General features: G+C 43.2%; 1 protein-coding gene across 6 annotated transcripts in view; it reads left to right on the top strand.

Annotated features, from left to right (window-relative positions):
• ARHGEF11 (Rho guanine nucleotide exchange factor 11) overlaps nt 1-27,063 on the top strand; it is an 86,923-nt gene that overhangs the window by 22,363 nt on the left and 37,497 nt on the right. For 3 of the 6 annotated variants that reach the window (XM_072115035.1, XM_072115030.1, XM_072115032.1), the window contains exons 2-4: nt 11,112-11,144; nt 12,573-12,587; nt 26,675-26,766. In XM_072115035.1, the coding sequence (XP_071971136.1) occupies nt 11,112-11,144; nt 12,573-12,587; nt 26,675-26,766 (140 nt within the window). The remainder of the gene's footprint in view (nt 1-11,111; nt 11,145-12,572; nt 12,588-26,674; nt 26,767-27,063) is intronic. The other 3 variants (XM_072115034.1, XM_072115033.1, XM_072115031.1) reach the window with 2 other exon arrangements.

The following is a 27,063-nucleotide window of genomic DNA, read 5'->3' as shown; positions in this document are numbered from 1 at the left end:
CCCAACCCTATTACTCAACATTTTGGTGCCTGTGACTTAATGTGGTGTTTAATGTTTTTAAAGCAGTTCCAATTTGATGCCACCTTGAGAAACCTTGTTGTAATGGGACAATGCATATACAAGTTATACCTAGCTAGGTTGTAACTGCCAGGAGACCAGACATAGTATTAGTTTTTCGACTCCTAATTTAGGCAGTCAAGCTCGACTGTTAGAAGAAGTTTAAAGATGATGGAGAAATCTACAACAAGTTAAGTATACAATAGATCAAGAGAAAAGATCAGAGGAACCGGAGGCCATAAGACATGGTCACAATGTGTTGCTGATAGTGACTGTGACCAAGTGGGTACCCATTCTAATTATTTTTCTGGAGAACCCCTATGATTGAATAATTGCTACAGCAGAACTGCCTAACTTCAGATCACTTATAGATGGCTTTCTGGGTTAGCTGTATGTATTACGGTATTTCTTGGCTGGTGTATAGAATGAGTCTGTACCTTGTTTTCTTGTAAAATTTTTACTAAGGACCACTAGATTTCATAGTTTTGGCAGGTGGGGTTCATCTTGACTTCTCTCCCATTGGTTAGATTTGGTATTTCTTTTTAGGAGATCAGAAGTACACACCGTGCAGCCATTTTGGATGGCTACAAAATCTAAAAAACATCCATAGGGAACCTCATTCTTTAGTGAACATTGGCGGGACATCATAAATTGGGAAGCACTGACGATTTTGAAAGCAAAGACATATATGTTCTTTTTATTTTCTTTACTGATTGGATCTTCGAAACATCACATACAGCATGGCACCACTGACCTGTCTTAAGGGGGAATTCCCATGTAATGGGTAGTGCTGCCCACTTTTTGGTGTGTAAAGATCACTTGTTTAGTGTTGTAAATGCAGTATCAGACTGGGTAGTGTAGCAGAGGATACTCTGGCTTTAACCCAAAAGTGGACCTTAGAGGTACAGCAGAGGAACAGCCAGTTTGAAGGCTTCTAAGGTATGTGTTCTGGGGAGATGATGCATGGTGGCCTCCCACAATTATATTTGTCTTGTGGGCCCAGGCAATTTTGATTTGGAACTGCAAATCCCTCAAACGTTGTCCCTAACCTCAATTTAATCCATAATCCCAGCAATGTTCTGGAGTATAGCACTGAAGCAATCTGTCTTCTACATGGTGGTGGGAATAAGTATGAGTGCATGCCACGTTAAGTGGCTTTTACTCTGAATATTCAAGCTCAGGTACTGCAGCAGTACTACTATATATTCCCATAGAATATGCGCCCATAGCAGTGGTTGGTGCCGTTTTACAGATCAGTAATACCGCATTTTGTATGGGTCCTATGAAGCTCGTCTTGACCTTAAGTGATCAAGTCCCTGAGATCTGATGTTTTTGGCCACTAGACTATTACTTGGGGGGAAAGAGGCATATAATGCTGAGATGATGGAACAGTATCTTGCCTACACATCCTTTTCCCTCTCTGTAATTATGGCTTGTAAGCTTGTGGTTGTGGAAAGTATGAAAATGATTTTTTTTTCTATGTTGGGTTTCCACTTTCCTCCGATATTAGATCATCTTTAAAACGTCTAAAAAGCAAGAATTTTAAAGCTGTAGTCTCAATAAACATTCTGTGGGTCGGGAGATTATATCTATCGGAGATTGGATTATTATACTAAACTGGGGTTTGGGGTAACACTGGAGGAGCCATAAACACTGACATTGGAGCACGTTACCTAGTGATAGAACTAGAAGAGTTGTCAGCACAAATCAATTCTGCTTTTTGAGTAGGGATGCGCTTTCAGCGCGGGATTACTGAGGAATTTTGCCTGCTTTTCAGAATAGATCAGCCCTGTGTAGGAAATCATTTACTAGCCTGCCTGCTTTCACAGGTTTAAATCTGTATATATAGTGTATGCCACATAAAACTCGTTGCCCAAAGCATTGTCCAAGATTAGAAGAACATGGCGGCTTTCTTCTAAAGACGGCAGAACACTTGACCATGGTTTGGTCTAGAATTGCAGCCCAGTTTCATTGACTTGGATGGGTTGTTCTGAATACAACCCATGGAAAAAGTGGCATATTTAGTCAACTTGTTTGGTAGATCAATGTTTGGAACATGGAATCTTTGGACCATTGGGTGAGGTCAATGAAAGGCATGGACATAAAGAGAAAGTGGATGTCATCTCTTGATGTTACTCTTTCTCTTCATGAAACAATATTCCATGAGTCTAAAATTATCATAACCTGGAAATTTAGCTTTCGAATACCCAAATCTTTTGTAACTGATGGAATAGTTTGGTGTTCCACTTTTTACTTGCTTTGTTGTATTGGTTGGAGACCTCCTGAAGATTTTGGTGATCTACGTAGAGCGTTGGAGCCAGATTCCCATCATATCATACTGAGCTTTTCTATACCCATCTGATGCTACATGTTTGATCATGCACATTGGGGTTGACCTCTTCTTAATTACAGGCATGAATCTCAAGACCATAGGAGTGAACTGAGGGGAGCTGGACATGTAAATATGTTTAAATGGGTCCATAAATCAGCTGTGCTTTTGATCTGGTGGACGGGTGACCCACCCCCTTCACCGTTCCTTGTGTGCCCAATGGTAAAATGATGAGATGAGAATTCGAGATTCATTCTTAGACATTTGAGTCACAAGTTAAAAGGGGTGGAGGGTCTGAGCCTGTTACCTAGGTACCATGTCTGACACAAAGGTCTAGCTTTGTGACATTGTCCTGTGAGACCCTGAGACCCTGCTTAGCATGCCTGTGCAAACATACATGAGTTTAACCCCTGCCGTGTCGGCAGAGTTTTGTTGACACAGCCAGGTTTGTGAGTATATTTGCCCAGGGCTAAACTACTACTTCAGTCGTCTGATAAAGTCACATAAAGGGTAAGATGCATGTGTTATGGCATGTGGTGCATTCTGCAGATTTTCTTATTTTTCCATATTTTTCCATATTTTCTTAAATTATAACCGTCTTAGAATTAAAAAAAAAAATTAGAAAGCTTTTTTTTCTAAAACTCTACACAAACATAAATTTCTTAAAATGTATTAAAAATTGAAACTGAAATCAAAGTAGTATCTCGGATCCACGCACCCAGCTTCGACGGCTTGTTCTTGAGATGTTTCGAGACCTTGAATGTGGTCAATTCATTTGGAAAGACTTGATTTTGAGGGTTTCACCATTGACTATACTATGCCAACCAAACAAAGCCACAAAGCTGAATATATTGTCTGTGGACCTTAGAGGCTGGATTTTGTTGCGGCAAAGGATTGTTTTGGGAGCAGAAGGAGAAATCTTTGGCTGCACTGAAATTCCCGAATTAACATTGTGGCCTCCATTATTAGAATGTAGAAATGGACCCTCGTAGAACCGAGCACCATGACCTACAAGTGAACCCTTCATAGAACTTCAAGACCCATTAGTTGACACAGCTTTTGAGGTCTGCTTGACATTGGAAAACCATTCAAGAAGAAGAATATTTTTTACAGTACTCAACCAACTATTGTGGTACTGTAACCAGTCCCAAGGCTCTTCTCAGAAAGCCCAAGTGTACCTAAAGGAATCCTAGATATGGCTGATCGTCTTGAAGATACTATTCTGGAGGCAAGTCCAGAGAGAGATCCTTGATGAAACCTCCTCAAGACCTCCAAACTCAGGGCAGTTTGTTAAGTCAACTCTAAGCCTCTAATATCCAAAAGTTGGACTTGAACCTGAATGAACACTGTGAAGGAGTCCTGAAGACAGATGTCTGAAAAGGCTTGAGAGGACCTTCAGAGCACATCTCTAAGTCTACGCTTGAAGACCATTTCTAGCTTTGAAGTGAAAGTGATTTGCAGGTGACTGGAGAAGGAAGTGTGTTATTATATTCATTATTACAGGTCTTTATGGTTATGGGTCATGAGCCAAGATAAACACTTTCCCTGCTGGTTATGAGACGGGTTCTGCATAACTTGTTCTTGGAGCGATGAGTCCTGCCTTGTGTTTGATTTTTGTCTGTGCGTTATCCGTAGTTGTCTTAGTAATGATTTGTTTACCATAATAATTATTTCAAGAGGAAATGCATCTTAATCCGGAATATTGACAGGAATGGCATAGGAAGCCGGTGGGATGTGTTGTGGTTAAACATTATTGTATGTGTACCACCAAAAATTAATAATGATAATAATTCCTTTATTTATATAGTGCCAACATATTCCACAACGCTGCTTGCCAAATCAGTCCTTGTCCCCAAACATAACAGTATGTTTTGGAGTGGGGGTAGAAACCGGAGGACTCGGGGGAAACCCACACAAACACGGAGAGAACATACAAACTCTTTGCAGATGTTGACCTTGATGGGACTTAAACCCAGGAGCCCAGTGCTGCAAGGTTGTATTGCAAACCACTGAGCCACCGTGCTGCCCCTAACCAACTACTGTAACAACTGCGGAGCTATACATTAGCAAAATAACTCACCGCTAGACATGCTACTAGCCCACAAAAAGGGCTGCTTCCCACCAAATGCATCTTTGCTACCTAATGAAAGTGCCACACATTTGTCCCTCAAAGTGGTCTGTAGCTGGCCATAATACCAGTGTCAGTACCCTAACAAAGCCCCCACTAATGTCCATGATGCTGCCCACAAAATGGTCTACCAATGTCAGTGAGGCTGCCCACAAAATGGCCCAGCAATGTCCATGATCCTGCCCACAAAATGGCCCACCAATGTCCATGATGCAGCCCCGATAATGGCCCCCCAATGTCCATGATGCAGCCCCCATGATGGCCCACCAATGTCCATGATGCAGCCCCCATGATGGCCCACCAATGTCCATGATGCTGCCCCCATATTGGCCCACCAATGTCCATGATGCTGCCCCCATATTGGCCCACCAATGTCCATGATGCAGCCCCCATGATGGCCCACCAATGTCCTTGATGTAGCCCCTATGATGGCCCACCAATGTCCATGATGCAGCCCACATAATGGTCCATCAATGTCCATGATGCAGCCCACAAAATGGCCCACCAATGTCCATGATGCAGCCCACAAAATGGCCCACCAATGTCCATGATGCAGCCCACAAAATGGCCCACCAATGTCCATGATGCAGCCCACAAAATGGCCCACCAATGTCCATGATGCAGCCCACAAAATGGCCCACCAATGTCCATGATGCAGCCCACAAAATGGCCCACCAATGTCCATGATGCAGCCCACAAAATGGCCCACCAATGTCCATGATGGAGCCCACAAAATGGCCCACCAATGTCCATGATGCAGCCCACAAAATGGCCCACCAATGTCCATGATGCAGCCCACAAAATGGCCCACCAATGTCCATGATGCAGCCCACAAAATGGCCCACCAATGTCCATGATGCAGCCCACAAAATGGCCCACCAATGTCCATGATGCAGCCCACAAAATGGCCCACCAATGTCCATGATGCAGCCCACAAAATGGCCCACCAATGTCCATGATGCAGCCCACAAAATGGCCCACCAATGTCCATGATGCAGCCCACAAAATGGCCCACCAATTTCCATGATGCAGCCCACAAAATGGCCCACCAATGTCCATGATGCAGCCCACAAAATGGCCCATGATGCTTGCTTGCAAAAGGGGCAACCAATGTTCATAACACTGCCCCAGGAAAGGATCAAGGGTTGTCTGTGATGCTGCCCCACAATTAGGTCCACCACTGCCCATGATGCTACAAAAGGACCCACCAAACTCCATAATGCTGTCCTCCTACTTTCCATTGTGCTTCTCCTAGAAAATTGGCCCCAAATTAGTACGTAGTGCCTGACAATTGTCTCCTATTCGCATAGGGGAACGTGTTTGGTTTGTGTAGGCTACTCCTAGTAGCATGCAGTTTGCCCTTGCAGGGTTAATAACGCTGGCACCGCTGTGTGTACTCAGTCCTCCTCCTCTCGCTCCTGGGTGTTTGTGTATTTTCGCCTGCTGCCCACACTGTCTATATGCTGGGCCTTGCAGAAAAGCCGCCTGAACTAATGACTTGTGTAGAGGGAGGGGGAGACATTGCAGGCTCCATCGGAAAATACAGAAATTATTAGAAAATTCCCCTCATCTCGCCAAAGCCGTCTCCCTCTCGTCAGGGTGTGAGATTTTCGTGCCAGGGTGTTTATTGACATACATTGAGCTCTGCTTAACGTGGACCCCCATTTCTGTAGCATTGGTGCCATATGGCATTTAAAGGGGTTGTCTAAATGTAGCTTATTTTACCAGTTCTGCATTTTTATAATTTTTTTTTACATAATATGTTTATACTTTTTTTTTTTTTAATTTATTATTATTATTTTTTTTAATCTTCTTTACTTTTTTTTTTTTAAATCCTCTGCTTGCCGTCCTTGAACGGAAGCAATGCAGTCAAAATCCAGAGGGCATAAGGACTGATACATTGTAACAGAATATCAGTTCAGGAGTAGAGAATTGTGCTGCTGATGTATTTACAGATGACTGTTTTTACAATATTAGAATCTGACTACTCAGTGGTTGTTTGTAGTCTGTAACCATGGAGACGCACAGCACCGCATCGAAGCTAAATATTCTGAATCGGGAATATTAGCAATTTTCCTAGTTATTTTTTGTTTTTATTTAATGGAAAACCTCCAATCTATGACCCGCAAAAGTACTAAAATATTGTGAGTGACAAAATGCATCTTTTCAAAAAAGAATTGCTAACATTTTTTTCAATAAAATTCTCCCGTTTTTACAATAATTCATGTAACGAAGTCTGTCCAGACAGTAATACGCCCACTCTGAGGACGGCTTCTGTATAAAGAGGATCCTCTGTCTGTCTGGTAATACCAGACTCGTGTTTCCCTGGCGACACGAGAACGATTTTCCCCTGAGTGATTTGCTAATGATCTGACTGTGTCCTCGGATTAAATCTTCGCTTCTTCATTGCCTGTAGGGTTCATGATGAGTGATGGCTTCATAGCCAAAATGTCCATTCCGCACAGTGCAGCTGCATATTGTGGTGTGTGCGTGTAGCTGACCCGGCTCCTGGGTCGTAACTGACCCTGGTACATGAATCCCCAGCACCGGCCTCCTGTATGGCTTACAGCTTTGTACCGGATTTAGGAGGGCACCAGGGGTAGAGGATAAGAATGTTTCACAACAAGGCCGATCACTCCTCTTGGTATTACTAGTCCAGACTGTATGTGTGTCTATCCGTTCTCCGACATTGTACATGTAAATAAACTATGGGAGCTGCAATACCAGGCAAAACCTGTGTACGAGGTGGCGCTGTTTTTGAGGAGAAATGTAGACTTTTTGTCACAAAAAATAAATAGTGGATCAGACTTTGAAAAGGGACACTGCTTCGAAATTCAGTCGAATGTGACCCCGATTTTAGAGATTAAAGAATACAAAAATCTCTATAGGCCCACCAATTTTTTTTAGGCCCACCAAATGTCTTTCAGGCTGGTAGTGGTGACCTTATGTACATGGAGTTCATGGTGGGTAAGTCCTTCACGGGCCTCAACGGTCACAAATGAATGGTGGCCTAAACTATCTTCTGCTTGAGGTGAGCTATAGAATGGTGCCCACCTCTGCCCAATCCAGTTGTAATGGACTAGGTTATTTTTTAAGTGGGTTCTCCATGTAGTGTCTCACACCCAAGTTGACATCAGATGTGAAGAGACACTATTTTTTAATAGTAAGGTCCTGCTTTGTAGTAAGGGACTGTGCTCCTAATGCTGCCCACCCATTTTACTGCCGGAAGCAAGGGGTTGTACTCTCCCCATGGCTGGTCCACACCTGGTGTCATGGGACAACTGAGCCCAACAGTCATGGTGTCACCATCTCTGGCCCAGTGGGGTCTGTAAGTGGAAGAACATCAAGCTAGAATTGGAGGCCTTCTTAGAAGTTAGGAAAAAATCCTTCAAGATTACAAAACCGAAACCAATACTTATTTTGGCAAACCCAAGAACCGATGGCTTGGCCGTACAACTCTGTGTTGCCCAAACCTTTAAATTTTGGTTTGTTGGAGGCAACAACGTGATTTCCCTCTATAACACATACGCACTGTCCTAAATCCAAGTATAAATTTAGCTTCTATCTTGATCCCAGTGATCCTCTTTAGATCTTGCTCCTTGACCTTGGTGAACGTCTCAGCCGTGTATTGACTCTCCGTAAGAGGATGTTTCTCCTCCGCTATTAAAATTAAAAATAATTCCACCGTTTTTAATTTTAGGTAAAACAATGTTTTCAGGTCAGGAAAGTCTCCTTTATCCAAACAAGTCAGTCCTGAGAAAGAGACCAACCCAGGGCCTGGAAATTTCAGCTTGTCGCTCCTTGACCTAGTAATGTTGACCAAAAAGATTTCCATAAAAGATTAAAAAAAAATAGTTACTGATCTCCTACAACACGTGGGTCTTGTCTGTGGGAGGTTTTTTGGAAATTTTTGGCACCGATCCAAACTTCTATACAGTAGTAAGGACTGAGGTCATCATAATATGGGACAAGTAGGCTCGGAGACATCTGCTTTGAGGGAGAAAAAGTTGAGTCTGAGGTAGAATATCTAGTTTTTGACAGATTTGACAGGCTTCAAGTATTGAGCCACACAATGTGTACAACTCGGAGTTACTGTGACGTGGCAGCTGCCAAATTCTAAGTTAATTCTGTCATTAATTAAGAAAATGAAGGCCGGGCCTGTTCATGAGATCTCTGCCAAGCTTCCCTCATAGTACACGGAGCACAACATCCCATCTTTCCTGTTCCTCAACCTTTTCACTTTGTGTCCTGATCGTTTGCCCTCAAGCTGTGTTATTCCGTATGTCTCCTGGCTGGGATGAATTTCCAGGCCATGATGTCTGTCATATAGCAGATTTTGGCTCCGGGGACTACCTTGGTAGTTTCAGTGATGGTCACCAAAACAGGAAGTGCTAAGAAAATTCAAGTACCATCACCTGCGAAATGGGGAACAATAGGAGGACAGAACAATGTTTGGTACTTTTCGAAGTATCTGATACCCGGGGGTGGACACCCCATTGATGTAACTTGTCAAGCCACACTGGAGCCCAGTAGTTAAAGGAACACCCCAGTGCATGATGGGAGGAGCAGGACCAATTTTCATCGTATTCTTAGAACTTGGCTAGAACCTTGACCACTGTCCACCAAGGCGGCTTCCTACAGTGTTTTGGATTGTATGTAAATTAATTTAATGGCTAGTAAATACTAATGGATTGTTAGAGAGCCTTAAGACTGGCACTTTATGATAAAATATGGGATAACAAGGGGCCCGTATACCGAGCCTTCTACCGTCTGGGTCCACCATTATTGATACCATATGGACAATCTCATTTGTGTATATTATTTTGTGACTAAGACACTGACACAGGAGGTTCCCCCTATTTAGGTGGACCTCCCACCTCCTTTACTAGCCATACGGGAAGAGCTTGTACTGAGGCGATATTGCAGTATCTAGTTGAGCGTAGTATGTGCCATGTAGTGATTCACTTCCGCTTTATTTATCTGGAGGCTGCAGGATTTCTTGGCAGTCATCTTATACTGTCTGTTCCCGGAATGGGAGCAGCCTAAACAAGCCTCCATATCCTTGAGCTACTGTATACTGTCATAACCAGGGGATTTTGTGTGCACTTCTCTAAATGTACTGAAATGGTGGTCACCCAGGCAGGAAGTCAGGGGGTTGCTAAGTAATATCGTCTCCCACACCTTGAAGAATACCCTAAAGGTGACCATATTCATTAAAATAAAGGATGAAACTTTAACCAAAGATCATTTTTAGACTTGATGACTCTATATAACGAAAATTTTCTACATGGCTGAATTGTCTGACTACGACAACAAGTCACAATTATTGGTAATGATTACAATTTTTCTTCCAATGAGAAAGCCTTCTCAAACCATAATAATTAATAATAATTCCTTTATTTATATAGCGCACACAGATTACACAGCGCTGCACAGAGCTTGTCATATCAGTCCCTGTCCCCAATGTGGATCACAATTTAATCACCTACCAGTATGTTTTGGAGTGTGGGAGGAAACCGGAGGACCCGGAGGAAACCCACGTAAACATGTAGAGAACATACAAAGTCTTTGCAGATGTTGACCCTGGGACGTAAACCCAGATCCAAAGCGCTGCAAGGCTGTAAAGCTAACCACTAAGCCACTGTGCCACCCTGCATGTATACACTTAATAGAAGGATAAACTTTTCCCTTAGATCATTTCTAGGCTATCAAAGAAGGATTTTTAAAAAAATTTTTAGTTTCCATAAAGGCACATGGAGATCGAAGCTGTACAATTCTTCACGGCTAAAAGTTTGAAGAATTAACTTTTTACATGGCGGACTTATCTGACTACGACAACTGGTCATAATTTTTGGTTCATGTCCTTTATAGGGGGTGGTGGTTGTCCTCCGAATATTTTGGTTTATAGAAAATCATTCAGGTTTGAGGCCTAGGTTTTTTCGTGTGGGTGGGAGGGGGGCACAAAAACGACCAAGTACATGAACTAAGTCTGCTTTTCAAAGAAGAAAATACTCTTATTTTGGGGGAAAAATATACCTTTCTGCATACATACCGTGTGCTTGTTCTCCATTACGATAAGACTTAGTTGAAGATATTAACCCCTAGGACATTGTGTATCTAAATGTGAATTTAACCCCCTCCTAAAACACCACTTTAAATTATTTTCCTGCTTTGTGTTTTTTTTTCTCTACTTTCGCTTGCATATGTTACTGTCCCTTTAAGTGTTTGTTACTGTGTAACTTTTGTTCTGCATTTCCTGTCGTCTTCTATGTATTCTGCACATACTCTGTGCACTCGCACTCTCTCCCCTCTCTCGCACTCTCTCCCCTCTCCCGCACTCTCTCCCCTCTCTCGCACTCTCTCTCCTCTCCCGCACTCTCTCTTTTAGGGTTCCCATTTAATAATCTACCTCATTTTAAACTTATTATTGGATACTAGAAGTACCTATGCTGCCTGTACTTACCTCCGTAGCGTAGCCTGCAGTCACGTTCTGTCTCGCTGTCTCTCACACTGTCTCTTGTCATGCCTGTCTGTTTTTCTCTCTCTTCTGCCTTCATGGGATTTTCCACCTCTCTCTATCACCTCTTGGTATGGCAGAGCGCCTTCTAAACGACACCCCCATTTGCCAAGGTAGGTAGGCACGTGCCTGTATGTGTTTGTGTGTGTCGTGTATTCCTTGTGCTGTGGAACTACAAGGTGCAGCATGCCGTATACCACTGATAATTGTAGTGTAAAGGTCTCTTGGGTGTCACAAGATGCTGAGGGGGGTCTGTCTTACATCTTTGTTGTACAGTACTTACCTCTGTTGCTGCCAACATTGTTTCTACCTCTGTTTTGCCATAATATTCCATATAAAACTACCATACAATACACTAACAATACTGCCACCTGGCATCCAAAATAATACTGCTATATAGAATACTACCATACAGTGCACACATAACAATGGCCTGCAGTATTATCTATTGCCCATAGTAATACTTCCATGCAGTGCCTAAATACATCCATTTAATACTACCATATAGTTCCCACATAAGAAAACCATATAATTCTCACACAATACTACCATTCAGTGCTGAATTCTGCCAACTAGCATCCAAATAAGTCAGATGTAAAATACTTGAATAAAACCTCCATAGAGCACACAAATAATACTGCCATATAGTGTCTGCATAAAAATGGCTTGTAAGTCTCGGTTTAGATTCCGTGTTGAAATAAATAAAACCGCTATAAATTTACTAAATAATACTACAATGCTCTGCCGAAATATTACTCCACAGAGTATCCACCTTATAGTACTGGACAATGACAATAACTTATAATTCCCACGTAATACTGCCATTCGTTGTTGAAATGAGACAGCCTCCTAGTACTATTATAGTACTGCAATATAGCGCCCACTCAGTAACACCAATCTACTGCCCAAAATAATACTGCAGCAGAATGCCCAAATAATACCTCCATAAAGTATCCAAATTCTACCATATAGTCGCCAAGTGGCCTACAACTCCGTCCTAATACTGCCATGAAGTGCTCAAATAATACTGCCCTACGATGCACTACATAATGAGGAGATCAATAAGTCTCCATTGTTACAGGCGGTTTATGCTCTTTCCTGGAGGTCCAGTCCTTTTTAGGTAGCCAAAGAAGTCAGGACCCCTTCCCAGTTTGAAGTGGGCACTATTTGGACACCTCAGGTTTAGGGGAAATGTTGACTTCTTCTCTATTCATAACTAAAGCTACATTCGGAATTCCGCCGGTTCTTTCTGGTTCCAGAGCAGGGCATTGCTACAGCCCAGTTATATAGTAAAAAGTATTAGGTCACATGTCTGACTACAAGGTGGAGTGTAATTGTTGTCTGTTACCAAGGGCAACCAGCGGAATTCTGAAATCAGAGCTGTGTGTGTGAATAGAGACCAGCAATTTTTTGTTCTTGTACATTAGCCGCCATGTTTGTGCACTTGTTGAGGTGGTCGATCATCTGTCTGTTACTAACTCTTTGTCTGTCTCTCTCTTGTCCATCTCACCTTCTGCCGCTGTCTCATCCTCCTATATCAGCCCCATTGCAGCCTGGTAAGATGTGACTGTCAATGTTTTTCGCATGTGACTTTGAGAAGTAATACCCCCATCGTCCTCACTCAGTCATACCTTTGATTTGTGAATGTCCCCTCCATCTTACTCGTTCTCATGATTATTACTTACCTTTAAAGGGTTTTCCTCCATCTACATTGACCGATATGACCCATAATCATGTGATCAGCATTGTCTCCACTGCTGGAACCTGCATCATCTCCAAATCATCGGGACTGTCCCAAAAAACTGTCCATCTCCTTCCCTGACCTGCTTACCCTGAGAGGGGTTCCCAAGTGAAAATGGTGTCATCATGATATACCAGGGGCACTTACCAATGGATCCAGACACTGTGTGGTATCTTCTTGTATTTGCTGCCGATGGCCTCCTTCCATCTAAAATCAACTTTTAAAATTGTTAATGAGTCTGAATGGCTCCTGGGGGTGTTATCAGAGCCCTTCCATGCTGTAGCTTCACAGGCTGTTACACTGTCTCTCCCTTCCAACTACTCATTCACTACTTCCTCCCCCTGTAATAGCTTGTGAAGCTACAGCCCGAGGGGCTCTGGTAACTACCCAAGGAATTTTTCAGGCTCGTTTGCTAAATTTTAAAAGTTGATTTTAGATGGATAACGAATAAAAGAAGATACTACAGTCACGGTGCCGGGATCTATGAATAATGTCCCTGGTTTATCATGATGGATTTTGATGCTAGATTTTCTTTAAGACAGTTTGGTTGCTATGGTCCCATGGCCTAATTTAGGGTAAAGTTGGGGTAAAAGGGATTTACAGTTCTTAGATCAGATATTTTCACTGTTTTTGTAGAAATTATGGCCATCAGAGTTTACGTAACTTAAAGTGGACTGGACCTCTTCTCCACCACTCCAATTTTTAGCTTCTCTTGATAGGTTTTGCTCCACCACTTCTCGAATAGTTGAAATTTTTTCTGTAGCCCTCATCGTTCCTGAGAAATCGATGCTGTTAGTTCCAGAAACAAGTGGGCTTTCTGTCCGGTAGGAGGTAATAGAACTCATTTAAGTCATTACGGTATGGAGCCAACCTGAACTTGGAACTAACTTACACTTGTGGATGTCGGAGGATTATGGCGAAACTGTTGGATGTCCTTCAGCGAGCTGCCCAAAACTAGTTCTAGGATTTTATGAATAGTTGTGAATATTTTTTTTATTAAAGTGACCTATGAATTCTGGACAGGGGTGCACCATCCATAAGCCAAGTGGAGCCTCTTGCCTCAGGCAGCAGCAACTGCAGCAAGATAGGGGGCGGAATCAGGGGTGCCATCACCAGCTACAAAGCAGGGCTTGACACTTATAAATAGTGTCTCTTCACACCTTATGTCAGCATGAGTGAGAGACCCTGCATGCAGAACCCATCTACCGAAAAAACTTATCTGATATATTAATACTGGATGGGGCAGAGTGGTCGCCATCTATAACTCGCCTCAGGCGGCAGAGTGTTTAGGTGCACCCCTGCCAGGCCAGAGACCCCTCTGTAGAAGGTTTTCTTGTAAGCGGGGGTTAGTTGTCAGCATATTTTGTACTACAACTCCCGGTGATGAAGGGGTTACGCGTGGCGGACATGCCATGAAGGTTATTGCTCTTCGTCCTGTGTTACTTTAGTTTTCGTTTAGAATTCCTGCGTTGCCAGAGAAGAATGTGAAGAATGCAGGGGCTGATTTTCCACTTACCTCTGTCGCTGTGTGGCTGGTAGCCGTCCTTCCTGTTACTTTCTTGTTTATATCATTTTACGTGTTTGTCGGGTTATTCTGTGCGCTGTGATTGTATGGCTACCATGTAACTATAGGTCACGGATCACACCAGGGCAGCAGAGGCTTCACCTGTAGCTTCAGGCCCCTCACACATAATCTGTTACCAGGCCCCTAATTATAAGGAGCCATTTATACTGTAGATGGATTGTTGTGCCCCCTATGCCACCAAGGGCCAAATTCATACTCTTCACTTACTATAGTGTCATAGTTTATATGGTTGAAAAAAGACACTTGTCCATCAAGTTCAACCAAGGAAGGGAGAGGATTAGATGAGGAAGGGATTTAGGGGAAAAGATTCTATATAACATAGCCATCAATGTTATTTAGGTGTAAAAAGGCATCTAGACCCTTCTTGAAGCTCTCTGCTGTCCCTGCTGTGACCAGCGCCTGAGCTCGGCTATTCCACAGAGTGACAGTTCTCATAGTAAAAAAGCCCTGTCGCCTCCAGTGATTAAACCTTGTTTCCTCCAGACGGAGACAGTGCCCCCTCGTCTTTTGATTTGATCTAATCTGAAACAACTTACCACCATATTTTTTGTATGGACCATTCATATATTTATATAAATTAATCCTGTCCCCTCGTAGTCGTCTCTTTTCCAGACTAAATAAATCTAGTTGTTTTAATCTTTCCTCATAACTGAGACCCTCCATACCCCTTATCAGTTTTGTGGCTCTATGTTGAACCCTCTCCAGCTCCAGGGCATCCTTTTTATGGACCGGTGCCCAGAACTGGACAGCATATTCCAGGTGAGGTGGCCAGGTGAGGTGGTAATATTACATCCCTGTCACGAGAGTCCAGACCACTTTTGATAGTTACCCCCATGCGGCACAGCAGCGGCTTCACTCCTTGCTTCCGGCCCTCTAACTTTAATAAGCCATGTGCAACACCCCTGACAAAACATAGGCAGACTGGTAGTTGCGAATAGCGCTCTCTCCAGGTTAGGGGCTGTCAGAGGGAGTCATGAACCTTCTAGTAAGTTTCTAGCACTGAGGGATTATGTAATAGCAGCTGTAGACTCTGCCTGGGAAGACAGTAGTTAAAATGGTGTAAGATGTTATCCAATTATGTGGCTGTATTGTAAACTGGAATGTGATTGGAGAGGTGTTACCACCTGACCAGGGAGAATATAAGACCCCTGTGCAGGGGGAGCGCATGGTCCTTCTTTGCCTGTCAGCAATCCAAGACCACACATGGGCAGAATGAAGAGAGAGACAGTGTGCAGCACACCTTTAGTGCAGCCACAGAACTCGACCCCAGGATCTGAGTCAGGAGACTCTGTGGAAGCTGCAGCTTCCACAGTTTGGACACAGCTCCATCTCAATTATCCCAGCGTGCATATACTATCAGGCTGGTGCACTATTCCTGAGGACCCTCTCCACGACCACTCCAGTGCCAGAATCTGCTGTTGACCGTTACCGTTGACCACTACCTGTTTTTCAATAAAGAACTGTGAGTTGATTTGCACAATGTTGCCTCCTTCTGATCCCTGGATTCAGCTGTTACCACCACGGGCTTCCCCATCCATTACCCAGGGACCTATCTTATGGACACTCAGGGTTTGCTCCAGGGAGAACCAGTACATCAGCCTCTCCCTCCATATTTCTTGCATACACCACCTGCTGGAGACCTGCCAGGCTGTAGGACAGCCCTCCGATCCCCATACCGCACACTGTGACATCGCCCTAGGCCGCAACCGCCAGCCACTCTGGTATACTGGGCCCCTGCTGCCTCCAGGCCACAAGGAAAGAGGGTGGGGGGTCCCTTCTGTCCACTTTTAGTTTGATGACCTTTGGGGGCCAGAAAGGACCTTGAATACATGTTGAAAGCAGGAACACACACATGAGCATAAGAGCAGGTCCTTCTTTTTATTGTCCTATCGAGGCTGTATCAAATTTGGCAAGTGGTTCAGGTGGCTATTAGTGCCCATAGCCATCGCCCAAACCGCCTATATTATAATCCACTACTGGGCGCTTCATATCAAGTGTCTTGTATGTAACACTAATTCTTTTATCACATATGGGCTGTAGTGCCCCTTATGGCACCAGGGGGCAACTGCAGCCTATCCACCTCTTCTATTTATACCCCTGCAGGGCAGCAGAGGCATTACATTACATTATGAACTCTTCATTGAAAAATCTTTGTTATGTATAATATTGATAAACTATTGCGCCCCTTATGGCACCAGGGTGCAACTGCAACCTCTGCACCTCCTGTAGTTATTTTGTAAAGCTTCACAGTTAGTTAAATTGGGAATGATTAAAGGGTTCCGGTTATTAGAAAAATCTGGCTTTCTTCCAAAAATAGTGCCACCCTTATGTCTACTACTCAGTTGTAATTCTGGTTAAGACTGGAGTTTGTATGTGTGTAATGTATGAGTGTATGTATGTATGTGTGTGTGTGTATGTATGTGGGTATGTAATGTATGTAATGTATGTATGTGTGTGTGTATGTATGTAATGTATGAGTGTATGTATATATGTGTGTGTGTGTGTGTAATGTATGAGTGTATGTGTGTGTATGTATGTATATATATATATATTAAACACACAGACACACACAGGTACATACATACATATACATACACACATGTATAGCTATATCTCTTCTGTAGTCACACATGCCTCGCCCAATCCCGCCGCTCAGTAGCCGTTAACCTCGGATTAACCTTTCGCCTGCCATAATTGCTTTTTAATTAATAGAATCCCAGGATCACGTGACTTCCCTTCCGATATTTACACCCCCAGCACCCCCTTTTTCTGTCATCCATTATCTTGCTGACAGGTAAAGGGGAGCCGGCTCCAGCACACACATCTGCAGCGCACAAACCTTCACGCCCTGAGGGAGAACGCATGAAGCAAGTCCTCGCGAATCTTGTGTATCTGGATAACGTACACATGTAATAACCGGGAGCGCTGGTTTATATTCCAGGTTCCCGTCTTTCCCATACATGGCGGCCTGTGCGGGGCTGTATATACACAGTCATCAGAGATGTAGTAAATGTGTTTGGATGGAGGATGGCGGGTGCTCATGTTTGGGATTATTACCCGTCCTTCTGTGATGGTCCGGGGTAAACACACGTATAGTAATGTATATACTGGGATAGACCTCTGTGTATACATACAGAAAGTCAGGAACAGAACGCAATAAGTCAGGTTGAATACAGACGCTTATACAGGTTCTTTTATACATGTGGATTTCCAAATGCCATGGTACTACAACTCCCAGCATTCTCCCATTATAGCAATGTATATGTAAAGCCTAATTGTGTTTTAAGATGTTGTTGGAATATATTCCATTATACTTAATACACCTATAGTATTATCATTACTCTAGGGGCAGTATTATAGTAGTTATATACTTGTACATAGGAGGCGGTATTATAGTAGTTATATTCTTGTACATAGGGGGCAGTATTATAGTAGTTATATTCTTGTACATAGGAGCAGTATTATAGTAGATATATCCCTGTACATAGGAGGCAGTATTATAGTAGTCATATTCTAGTACATAGGGGGCAGTATTATAGTAGTTATATTCCTGTACATAGGGGGCAGTATTATAGTAGTTATATTCTTGTACATAGGAGCAGTATTATAGTAGATATATCCCTGTACATAGGAGGCAGTATTATAGTAGTCATATTCTAGTACATAGGGGGCAGTATTATAGTAGTTATATTCCTGTACATAGGGGGCAGTATTATAGTAGTTATATTGTTGTACATAGGAGCAGTATTATAGTAGATATATCCCTGTACATAGGGGGCAGTATTATAGTAGTCATATTCTTGTACATAGGGGGCAGTATTATAGTAGTTATATTCCTGTACATAGGGGGCAGTATTATAGTAGTTATATTCTTGTACATAGGAGCAGTATTATAGTAGATATATCCCTGTACATAGGAGGCAGTATTATAGTAGTCATATTCTAGTACATAGGGGGCAGTATTATAGTAGTTATATTCCTGTACATAGGGGGCAGTATTATAGTAGTTATATTCTTGTACATAGGAGCAGTATTATAGTAGATATATCCCTGTACATAGGGGGCAGTATTATAGTAGTCATATTCTTGTACATAGGGGGCAGTATTATAGTAGTTATATTCCTGTACATAGGGGGCAGTATTATAGTAGTTATATTCTTGTACATAGGGGCAGTATTATAGTAGTTATATTCCTGTACATAGGGGGCAGTATTATAGTAGTTATATTCTTGTACATAGGGGGGCAGTATTATAGTAGTTATATTCTTGTACATAGGGGGCAGCAGTATAGTAGTTATATTCTTGTACATAGGGGGCAGTAGTATAGTAGTTATATTCTTGTACATAGGGGGCAGTATTATAGTAGTTATATTCTTGTACATAGGGGGCAGTATTATAGTAGTTATATTCTTGTACATAGGGGGCAGTATTATAGTAGTTATATTCCTGTACATAGGGGGCAGTATTATAGTAGTTATATTCCTGTACATAGGGGGCAGTATTATAGTAGTTATATTCTTGTACATAGGGGGCAGTATTATAGTAGTTATATTCTTGTACATAGGGGGCAGTATTATAGTAGTTATATTCTTGTACATAGGGGGCAGTATTATAGTAGTTATATTCTTGTACATAGGGGGCAGTATTATAGTAGTTATATTCCTGTACATAGGGGGCAGTATTATAGTAGTTATATTCTTGTACATAGGGGGCAGTATTATAGTAGTTATATTCTTGTACATAGGGGGCAGTATTATAGTAGTTATATTCTTGTACATAGGGGGCAGTATTATAGTAGTTATATTCTTGTACATAGGGGGCAGTATTATAGTAGTTATATTCTTGTACATAGGGGGCAGTATTATAGTAGTTATATTCTTGTACATAGGGGGCAGTATTATAGTAGTTATATTCTTGTACATAGGGGGCAGTATTATAGTAGTTATTCTTGTACATAGGGGGCAGTATTATAGTAGTTATATTGTTGTACATAGGGGGCAGTATTATTGTAGTTATATTCTTGTACATAGGGGGCAGTATTATAGTAGTTATATTCCTGTACATAGGGGGCAGTATTATAGTAGTTATATTCCTGTACATAGGGGGCAGTATTATAGTAGTTATATTCTTGTACATAGGGGGCAGTATTATAGTAGTTATATTCTTGTACATAGGGGGCAGTATTATAGTAGTTATATTCCTGTACATAGGGGGCAGTATTATAGTAGTTATATTCCTGTACATAGGGGGCAGTATTATAGTAGTTATATTCTTGTACAAAGGGGGCAGTATTCTAGTAGTTATATTCTTGTACATAGGGGGCAGTATTACAGTAGTTATATCTGTGTGCTGTTGTTGCTGGGTTCTTGTGGTCTCTGCTGGAGTGTTCATGTGACCTCATTGTATAGATGTACAGGAGGGTGTAGATTCCTGTATATACATGTAATACATACTTGCACTGAGGTTGTATGACAGTCGGCACTACTTCTGCACTCACACACATATCTAGTATCGTATCTTGCAGATCCCACTAGTTCCCAGGGGGTCACTGGGGTGGTGTCAAAGGCCATTTCAGTTTGGGCATCACCCAAGTTCCTCTTAGATTTCCCACAGCCTCTTTAACCCCTACTGCTCTTTCCTTTGATTTTTCTTCATTGCACCTACAACTGTGCTCCAGCCTCCCCACAGTCCATGCTGGGACTAGAAAATATCTTCAGAGCTGAGGTTTATGGAGGCAACGTGCCAAGCGTGCTGGGCTTCCTTCTCCCAGGACACATCTCTTGACCTGTTCCTTGCCTTGGATGACTGTCTTTATTGCTTTTTTTTCGGAGAATGACTTCAAGGGACACTTTACTACTTAACAAGGTGCACCTAAGCCCCCACGAGTGGTGCAGCATGGGCAGACTTTAGTACTTCTGACCTGTCATGCCCAATTTCCTGTAGGAAGGAGACAGCGCCTGCCTGAGAGCCTCATAGTAAATTATAAGCTGAATCTGTCGGTTCTGTGCTGACATCTTCTGCCGTGATTCCTGAGGTTTGGTGGATAATTAATAATGTAGTTTTCCTCTTGATTTTCCTTCTCTTTGATGTTCGCTGTGTTTTTTTTATCAGCCCTCTGATGTTCACCACTTTTACTTTTTCATGCCGAAATAAGCAAATGGTGACTGGGAAGCCAATCCATCTCCATCACTGAACTTTGCTTTGATTTTCTGCTCCTGTGGGCTGTCATGTGGACCTGGACGGTTTATTGCTCATTACTTTTCGTTGTAGACGGCACTAGGAAAGGATCCAGGAAACGTTTTGTGTCAATTGTTGGCCAAAAATATGTAATTAATCTATAGAATGGGATTAATGTGTAAGGGGAGCATAAACTAACGCAGCAGTGGCCTATGGTACGCTGAACATAGAACTTAGTCTTTTGGATCTCTATGATCTACCATAAAGCAGCTATTTATTGAGGAACCCTGTTTATTTGGAGAACATCCTCTCGTTACATGCGCCCCTCAGTTGCAAAGTTACCCCATCGGGGTCAGACCTTGTACTGGGTTCTAGCACCACAGTTATGTCATAGGTGGCCTAGTCCCAACCATCAGGTCCATTGTGGAGATTGGAGAAGAGGGCAAGGCTGTAGCATAATGAAGGGATCCCCATGGGGCACTCCTGGTATGTGTTTGTGGGTAGTAAAAGATCCCCAGGCAGATGGTGAAGGGGAGAGAGACCTATGGTGTTAGTGGCAGCAGGCCAACGGAGCAGCAGGTAATGGACTGTAAACTTTACTTCCTGTAGGCACACACAAGGCAGTGGATTGTTTGGCTGTGGACTCGGAATTGATTTGGGTAAATCAGCCCTAGTCAAGTGGTTGGGGGGCTGACTTGCAGGAGCCAGACTGGCTCTGCTGCTTGGGCAGTAAAGCGGCTGTCTCTGTGGCATTATCTGATGTAGACTTGGCAAAGAGGTATCCCTCTGAAGGAAACAGCAGACAGACCTACTTCGCCCTGTTTCCAGACAGGAGCTTAGAGAAAGACCTGGGCAGAAAGACCTGGGCAGAAAGACCTGGGCAGAAAGACAGAGAGAGAATTTATAAACTTTCTGTTCTGGGGTTTTCCCAGGGCACCAACCAATCACCAGCCAAAAAAGGATAACTATTAGGAAGATGTTAAATCGAGACCGCCAGTATTAAAGGGAAAGGCATTGAAAAGGTAGCATGGGAGACATGGCAAGACCCGCTCCAGCTGAACAGGAGACCAAGTAAAGTTAGTTTTGGTGGTGATCCATCCACCAGGACATTTACAAGACCTTTTTCCACCTCCATTAACTCAACATCTACCGTATTTTCCGGACTATAAGGCGCACTTAAAAGCCTTGGATTTCCTTGGAAATCCAAAGTGCGCCTTATAGTCCGGTGCGCCCTATATGAGGGCAGTGGACCCTACTTACGTAGGTCCCCGCTACCGGAGACAGCAGGTCTGGAGGTGCAGAATGAGGGGGCAGAATGAGGGGGCAGCTAGTTGGGTAACATGTAGAAGGCGGGGTAGAGGGAAGAGTTGTAGAGAGTCTAGTCCTGATCTGGTGCACCCCAATAAGTTTGCCAGGCTGGGGGATGAGGGGGATATCAGCTCTGGGGTAGCAATGCTGCAGAAAGACATGGCCGCTAGCAACCAGGGGAATGTCTGCTCCAGTAAGAAGGGTAATGGGAGCAAAGGCAAAGTCAGACAGGTGCTGGTAGTGGGAGATTCCATTATTAGGGGAACACACAGGGCAATCTGTCACAAAGACCGTGCATACCGAACAGTGTGTTGTTTGCCGGGTGCTCGGGTTCGGCATGTTGCGGATCGGGTTGACGGATTACTGGGAGGGGCTGGTGAGGAACCAGCGGTCATGGTCCACATTGGCAATAATGACAAAGTAACAGGTAGGTGGAAGGTCCTTAAAAATGATTTCAGAGATTTAGGCCATAAGCTCAGGGCAAGGACCTCAAAGGTAATTTTCTCCGAAATACTGCCTGTACCACGTGCCACACCAGAAAGGCAGCGGGAGATCAAGGAGGTAAATAAGTGGCTCAAAAGTTGGTGTAGGAAGGAGGGGTTTGGGTTCATGGAGAACTGGGCTGACTTTTCTGTGGGCTACAGGCTCTACAGTAGGGATGGGCTGCACCTCAATGGGGAGGGGGCCGCTGTTTTAGGGGAAAAAATGGCTAGAGGGTTGGAGGAGTGTTTAAACTAGAGACCTGGGGGGAGGGCAATTACACTTGTGCAGGGCAAATAGACGGTGTACATAGAGAGCTGGGAAGGGTCATAGTCCATGGGGGAGGAAGGGGGGCTGGAATGAGATTGGGGAATAAGGACAAAAGGAATAGGGACAGGGAAAACCATATAAAGTGTATGTACACAAATGCCAGAAGCCTCACAAACAAAATGGAGGAACTGGAACTCTTGATGTTGGAACGGAAATATGATATAGTGGGTATCAGCGAGACATGGCTGGACAGTAGCTATGACAGGGCTGTTACTATAGATGGTTATAGTCTTTTTAGAAAGGATCGTATAAATAAAAAAGGGGGAGGGGTTTGTTTATATGTGAATTCTTGCCTCAAGCCCGTCCTGCGAGATGACATCAGTAACGCAAATGTGGAGTCCCTATGGGTGGAGATAAGAGGAGGGAAAAAGAATAATAAAATATTACTAGGGGTCTGTTATAAGGCTCCAAATATAATGGAGGCAGCAGAGGAAATGCTGATAAGTGAAATGGATGCGGCTTCAAAGCATGGTGAAGTACTTATCATGGGGGACTTCAATTACCCAGATATTGACTGGGGGGCAGAAACCTGCAGGTCCTTCAAAGGTAGCAGGTTCTTGTCAACAACAAAAGACAATTACCTGTCGCAACTAGTCCTGGAGCCAACAAGAGGGGGGGCACTGCTGGACCTTATCCTTACCAACAGACCTGATAGGATATCAAAACTACAGGTTGGGGGGAACCTGGGGAATAGTGATCATAATATCATTGATTTTGTATTACGCTTTACTAAGAGCGTTAGTGAAGGGGCAACCAACACTCTAAACTTCAGGAGGGCAAATTTTCAGCAACTAAGGGAAGACCTTAAAGGCATAGACTGGGATAATGCTCTCAAAGACAAAAGCCCCCCCCAAAAATGGGACTTTTTCTCATATATTCTGAAAAAGTCCTGTGAGAAACACATACCTTATGGGAAAAAGCATAAGAGGAACAAGAAAAAGCCTATGTCTCTAACTAGTCTTGTAAGGAAAGCAATAAGCGAGAAAGATAAAGCATTTAAGGTGCTAAAACGTGAAGGTAGTGATGAGGCATTACAGCATTATAGAGAGAAAAATAAATCCTGTAAAAAGCAGATAAAGGCCGCAAAAATAGAGACTGAGAGAAATATTGCCAGGGAGAGCAAAAATAATCCCAAATTATTTTTCAAGTATATAAATGATAAGAAACTAAAAACAGAGAGTGTGGGTCCCCTTAGAAATAACATGGGGGTCATGGTGGAAGGAGATGAGGAAAGGGCCAATCTACTGAATGTCGCCTTCTCAACTGTCTTTACCCAGGAAAATCCCCTGGTGGAAGACACAATGAGGAATAATGTAAATTCTTTTTATAATGTCAACAGTTTAACCCAGGAAGAGGTACGGCGCCGCCTCGCAACCACTAAGATAGATAAATCACCTGGGCCAGATGGCATACACCCCCGGGTTCTGCATGAATTATGTACCGTGATAGACAGACCGTTATTTTTAATATTTGAAGATTCACTGAGGACTGGTTATGTTCCACAGGAATGGCGCATAGCAAATGTGGTACCAATATACAAAAAAGGATCAAATAGCGATCCTGGAAACTACAGACCCGTAAGTCTAACTGCTGTGGTGGGGAAAATATTTGAGGGGTTTATTAGAGATGCTATCCTGGAGTATCTCACTGTGCACAACCTTATAACCCAGCGTCAGCATGGGTTTATGAGAGATCGGTCCTGTCAGACTAATCTGATTGGTTTCTACGAGGAGGTAAGTTCAAGACTGGATCTGGGGGACGCTGTGGATGTTGTATATCTGGACTTCTCAAAGGCATTTGACACCGTGCCACATAAAAGGTTGGTATATAAAATGAGACTGCTGGGAATAGGGGAAAATCTGTGTATCTGGGTAAGTAATTGGCTTAGTGATAGAAAACAGAGGGTGGTCATTAATGGCACATTCTCAGATTGGGTTGATGTTACCAGTGGAGTGCCACAGGGGTCAGTATTGGGGCCACTTCTTTTTAATATTTTTATTAATGACCTTGTAGTGGGTTTACACAGTCAAGTTTCAATATTTGCAGATGATACTAAGCTGTGTAAAGTAATAAATACTGAGGTTGATAGTTTAGCATTACAGAGGGATTTGTGGAAGCTTGAGGGATGGGCAGAGAAATGGTTGATGAGGTTTAATGTAGATAAATGTAAAGTTATGCACTTGGGCCATGGAAACAAAAAGTATAATTATGTTCTAAACGGTCAATTACTTAGTAAAACTGAAGCTGAAAAGGACTTGGGCGTATTGGTGGATGGTAAACTTAATTTTAGTGACCAGAGCCAGGCGGCTGCTGCTAAAGCAAATAAAATAATGGGATGTATCAAGAGAGGAATAGATTCTCATGATAAAGACATAGTTCTGCCCTTATACAAATCCCTGGTCAGACCACACATGGAATATTGTGTACAGTTTTGGGCACCAGTGTATAAAAAGGATATAATAGAGCTGGAACGGGTGCAAAGGAGAGCAACCAGGATTATTAGGGGAATGGGGGGATTAGAATACACTGACAGATTACAAAATTTGGGATTATTCAGTTTAGAAAAAAGACGACTGAGGGGAGACCTCATTACAATGTACAAATACCTGAACGGACAGTACAAGGATCTCTCCAAAGATCTTTTTATACCTAGGCCTGTGACCAGGACAAGGGGACATCCTCTACACCTAGAGGAGAGGGGGTTCTACCATCACCATAGACAAAGGTTCTTTACTGTAAGAGCAGTGAGACTATGGAACTCTCTGCCGCAGGAGGTTGTTATGGCCGACTCTATGTACATGTTCAAGAGAGGCCTGGATGACTTTCTGGAGAGAAAAAATATCACGGGTTATGGGGATAAAACATTTATTTAATTCTTGAAGGTTGGACTTGATGGACTTGCGTCTCCTTCCAGCCTTATATACTATGATACTATGAACTGCAGACCACGCGGCACGAACAACTTCTGCCGCGTGGTCTGCAGTTCCCGCTGGAGATCTGCCGTCTCCAGTAGCGGGGACCTATGTAAGTATTCCATTCTCCACCTCCCCCTCACCTTCCCCGCTCACCTTCCCCGCGTTCCACGTCTCTTCTCGGCGTCGTGTCCCGTCGGGTCTCCGCCCCCGGACCTCCGCCACGCCCCCGACCCTGCGCCTTATAGTCCGATGCGCCTTATATATGGAATTATTACATATATAAGGCGCATCGGACTGTTGCGCCTTATATTCCGGTGCGCCTAATGGCCCGGAAAATACGGTATTCCTAGACTGTGCTTCACTAATCCACTGAAAATTTTTGACTGTAGATCTCCAAATTAGCATGTTGGGTCCTAAAATTAAAACCATTGATAGCTTGGGAACGGTGGGGACAAGAGAAAAAATTCCAACTGCGCCGGTGAAATGGAGCCTAATAATGGACAAAGACCTTGAGGAAAGTGGCGACAATATGGATTTTATCTACTATCTAAAGCCAGTTTTTAACCCTATGATGCTACATTGGGGTTTAGCCTTTTACTGTAAAACTTGTCTCAATTTAGTTGTGGTCATTACTGGGTTTTGTATTAAACAGTCGCACCCTCTTCCATATTCAGGACAACTTTTTGTTAATGTATAACTAAATGTGGGGACTGGGACATGGAGAATGTATAAGAGGCTGAGAAAGAAGCTGTAATATATCACAGTCCAGTTCATAGTTATTTTGGTTCTGCGTGGCCTCTTTTTTGGATAAGAAAGAAAAAGAGGTTTGGGCCAGTTCCGCTGTCAGAACCTACACCCCCTTCCCCTGCCAGTGAGCGTTGCCCAATAAGTCACTGCAGGAAAACTTGTCACATATCAAATGGTTCCCACCAACAATAGCCGTTCATCTTGAATGAGAAGGCGGAGTCTTAGCAGTAAGACAACCCCCGCTTAATATAGGTGTGACCCAATTGGTTGGTGGGCAGTATGTATCGTATATGAGCATCTGTATATTGGCCAGTAACGATCCCTGACAATATACTAATGATTTTCTCCTATCTCTGGCAGGTTGAGCAGCCTGTCATCCGTCAGCGACGGGGCATCAGAACGAAAGTCACCGGGGCACCAGCGCCAATCTGCGGACTACAGCGAGTCTACAGGTAACCGCGGAACATTTCCGCTTTGTTGAAGTAATTAATCGATAAGAGTCCCTATTTATTGCTATATTTTTCTGATGACTGGGAGTTATAAGCAACATTAAGGAGACTGTGTCTTATAAATTATGATGCGTAACTTCCGGACAGAGAAGGACGGACTTTCATGTGCCACCTAGAATGGAAACTACACAACAAATCAATGACCGACCCTTTAAGAAGCCTTGTAACATGACTAAGGATAACGTATATGGCAATATATGTGAAAATCGACAAGTAGGTGTGGCTTATTTGGGGGCGTGT

The sequence above is a fragment of the Engystomops pustulosus genome, chromosome 7 (assembly GCF_040894005.1).
Source record: "Engystomops pustulosus chromosome 7, aEngPut4.maternal, whole genome shotgun sequence".
Lineage (NCBI taxonomy): Eukaryota > Metazoa > Chordata > Amphibia > Anura > Leptodactylidae > Engystomops > Engystomops pustulosus.
This window is presented reverse-complemented; position numbering and strand designations above follow the sequence as displayed.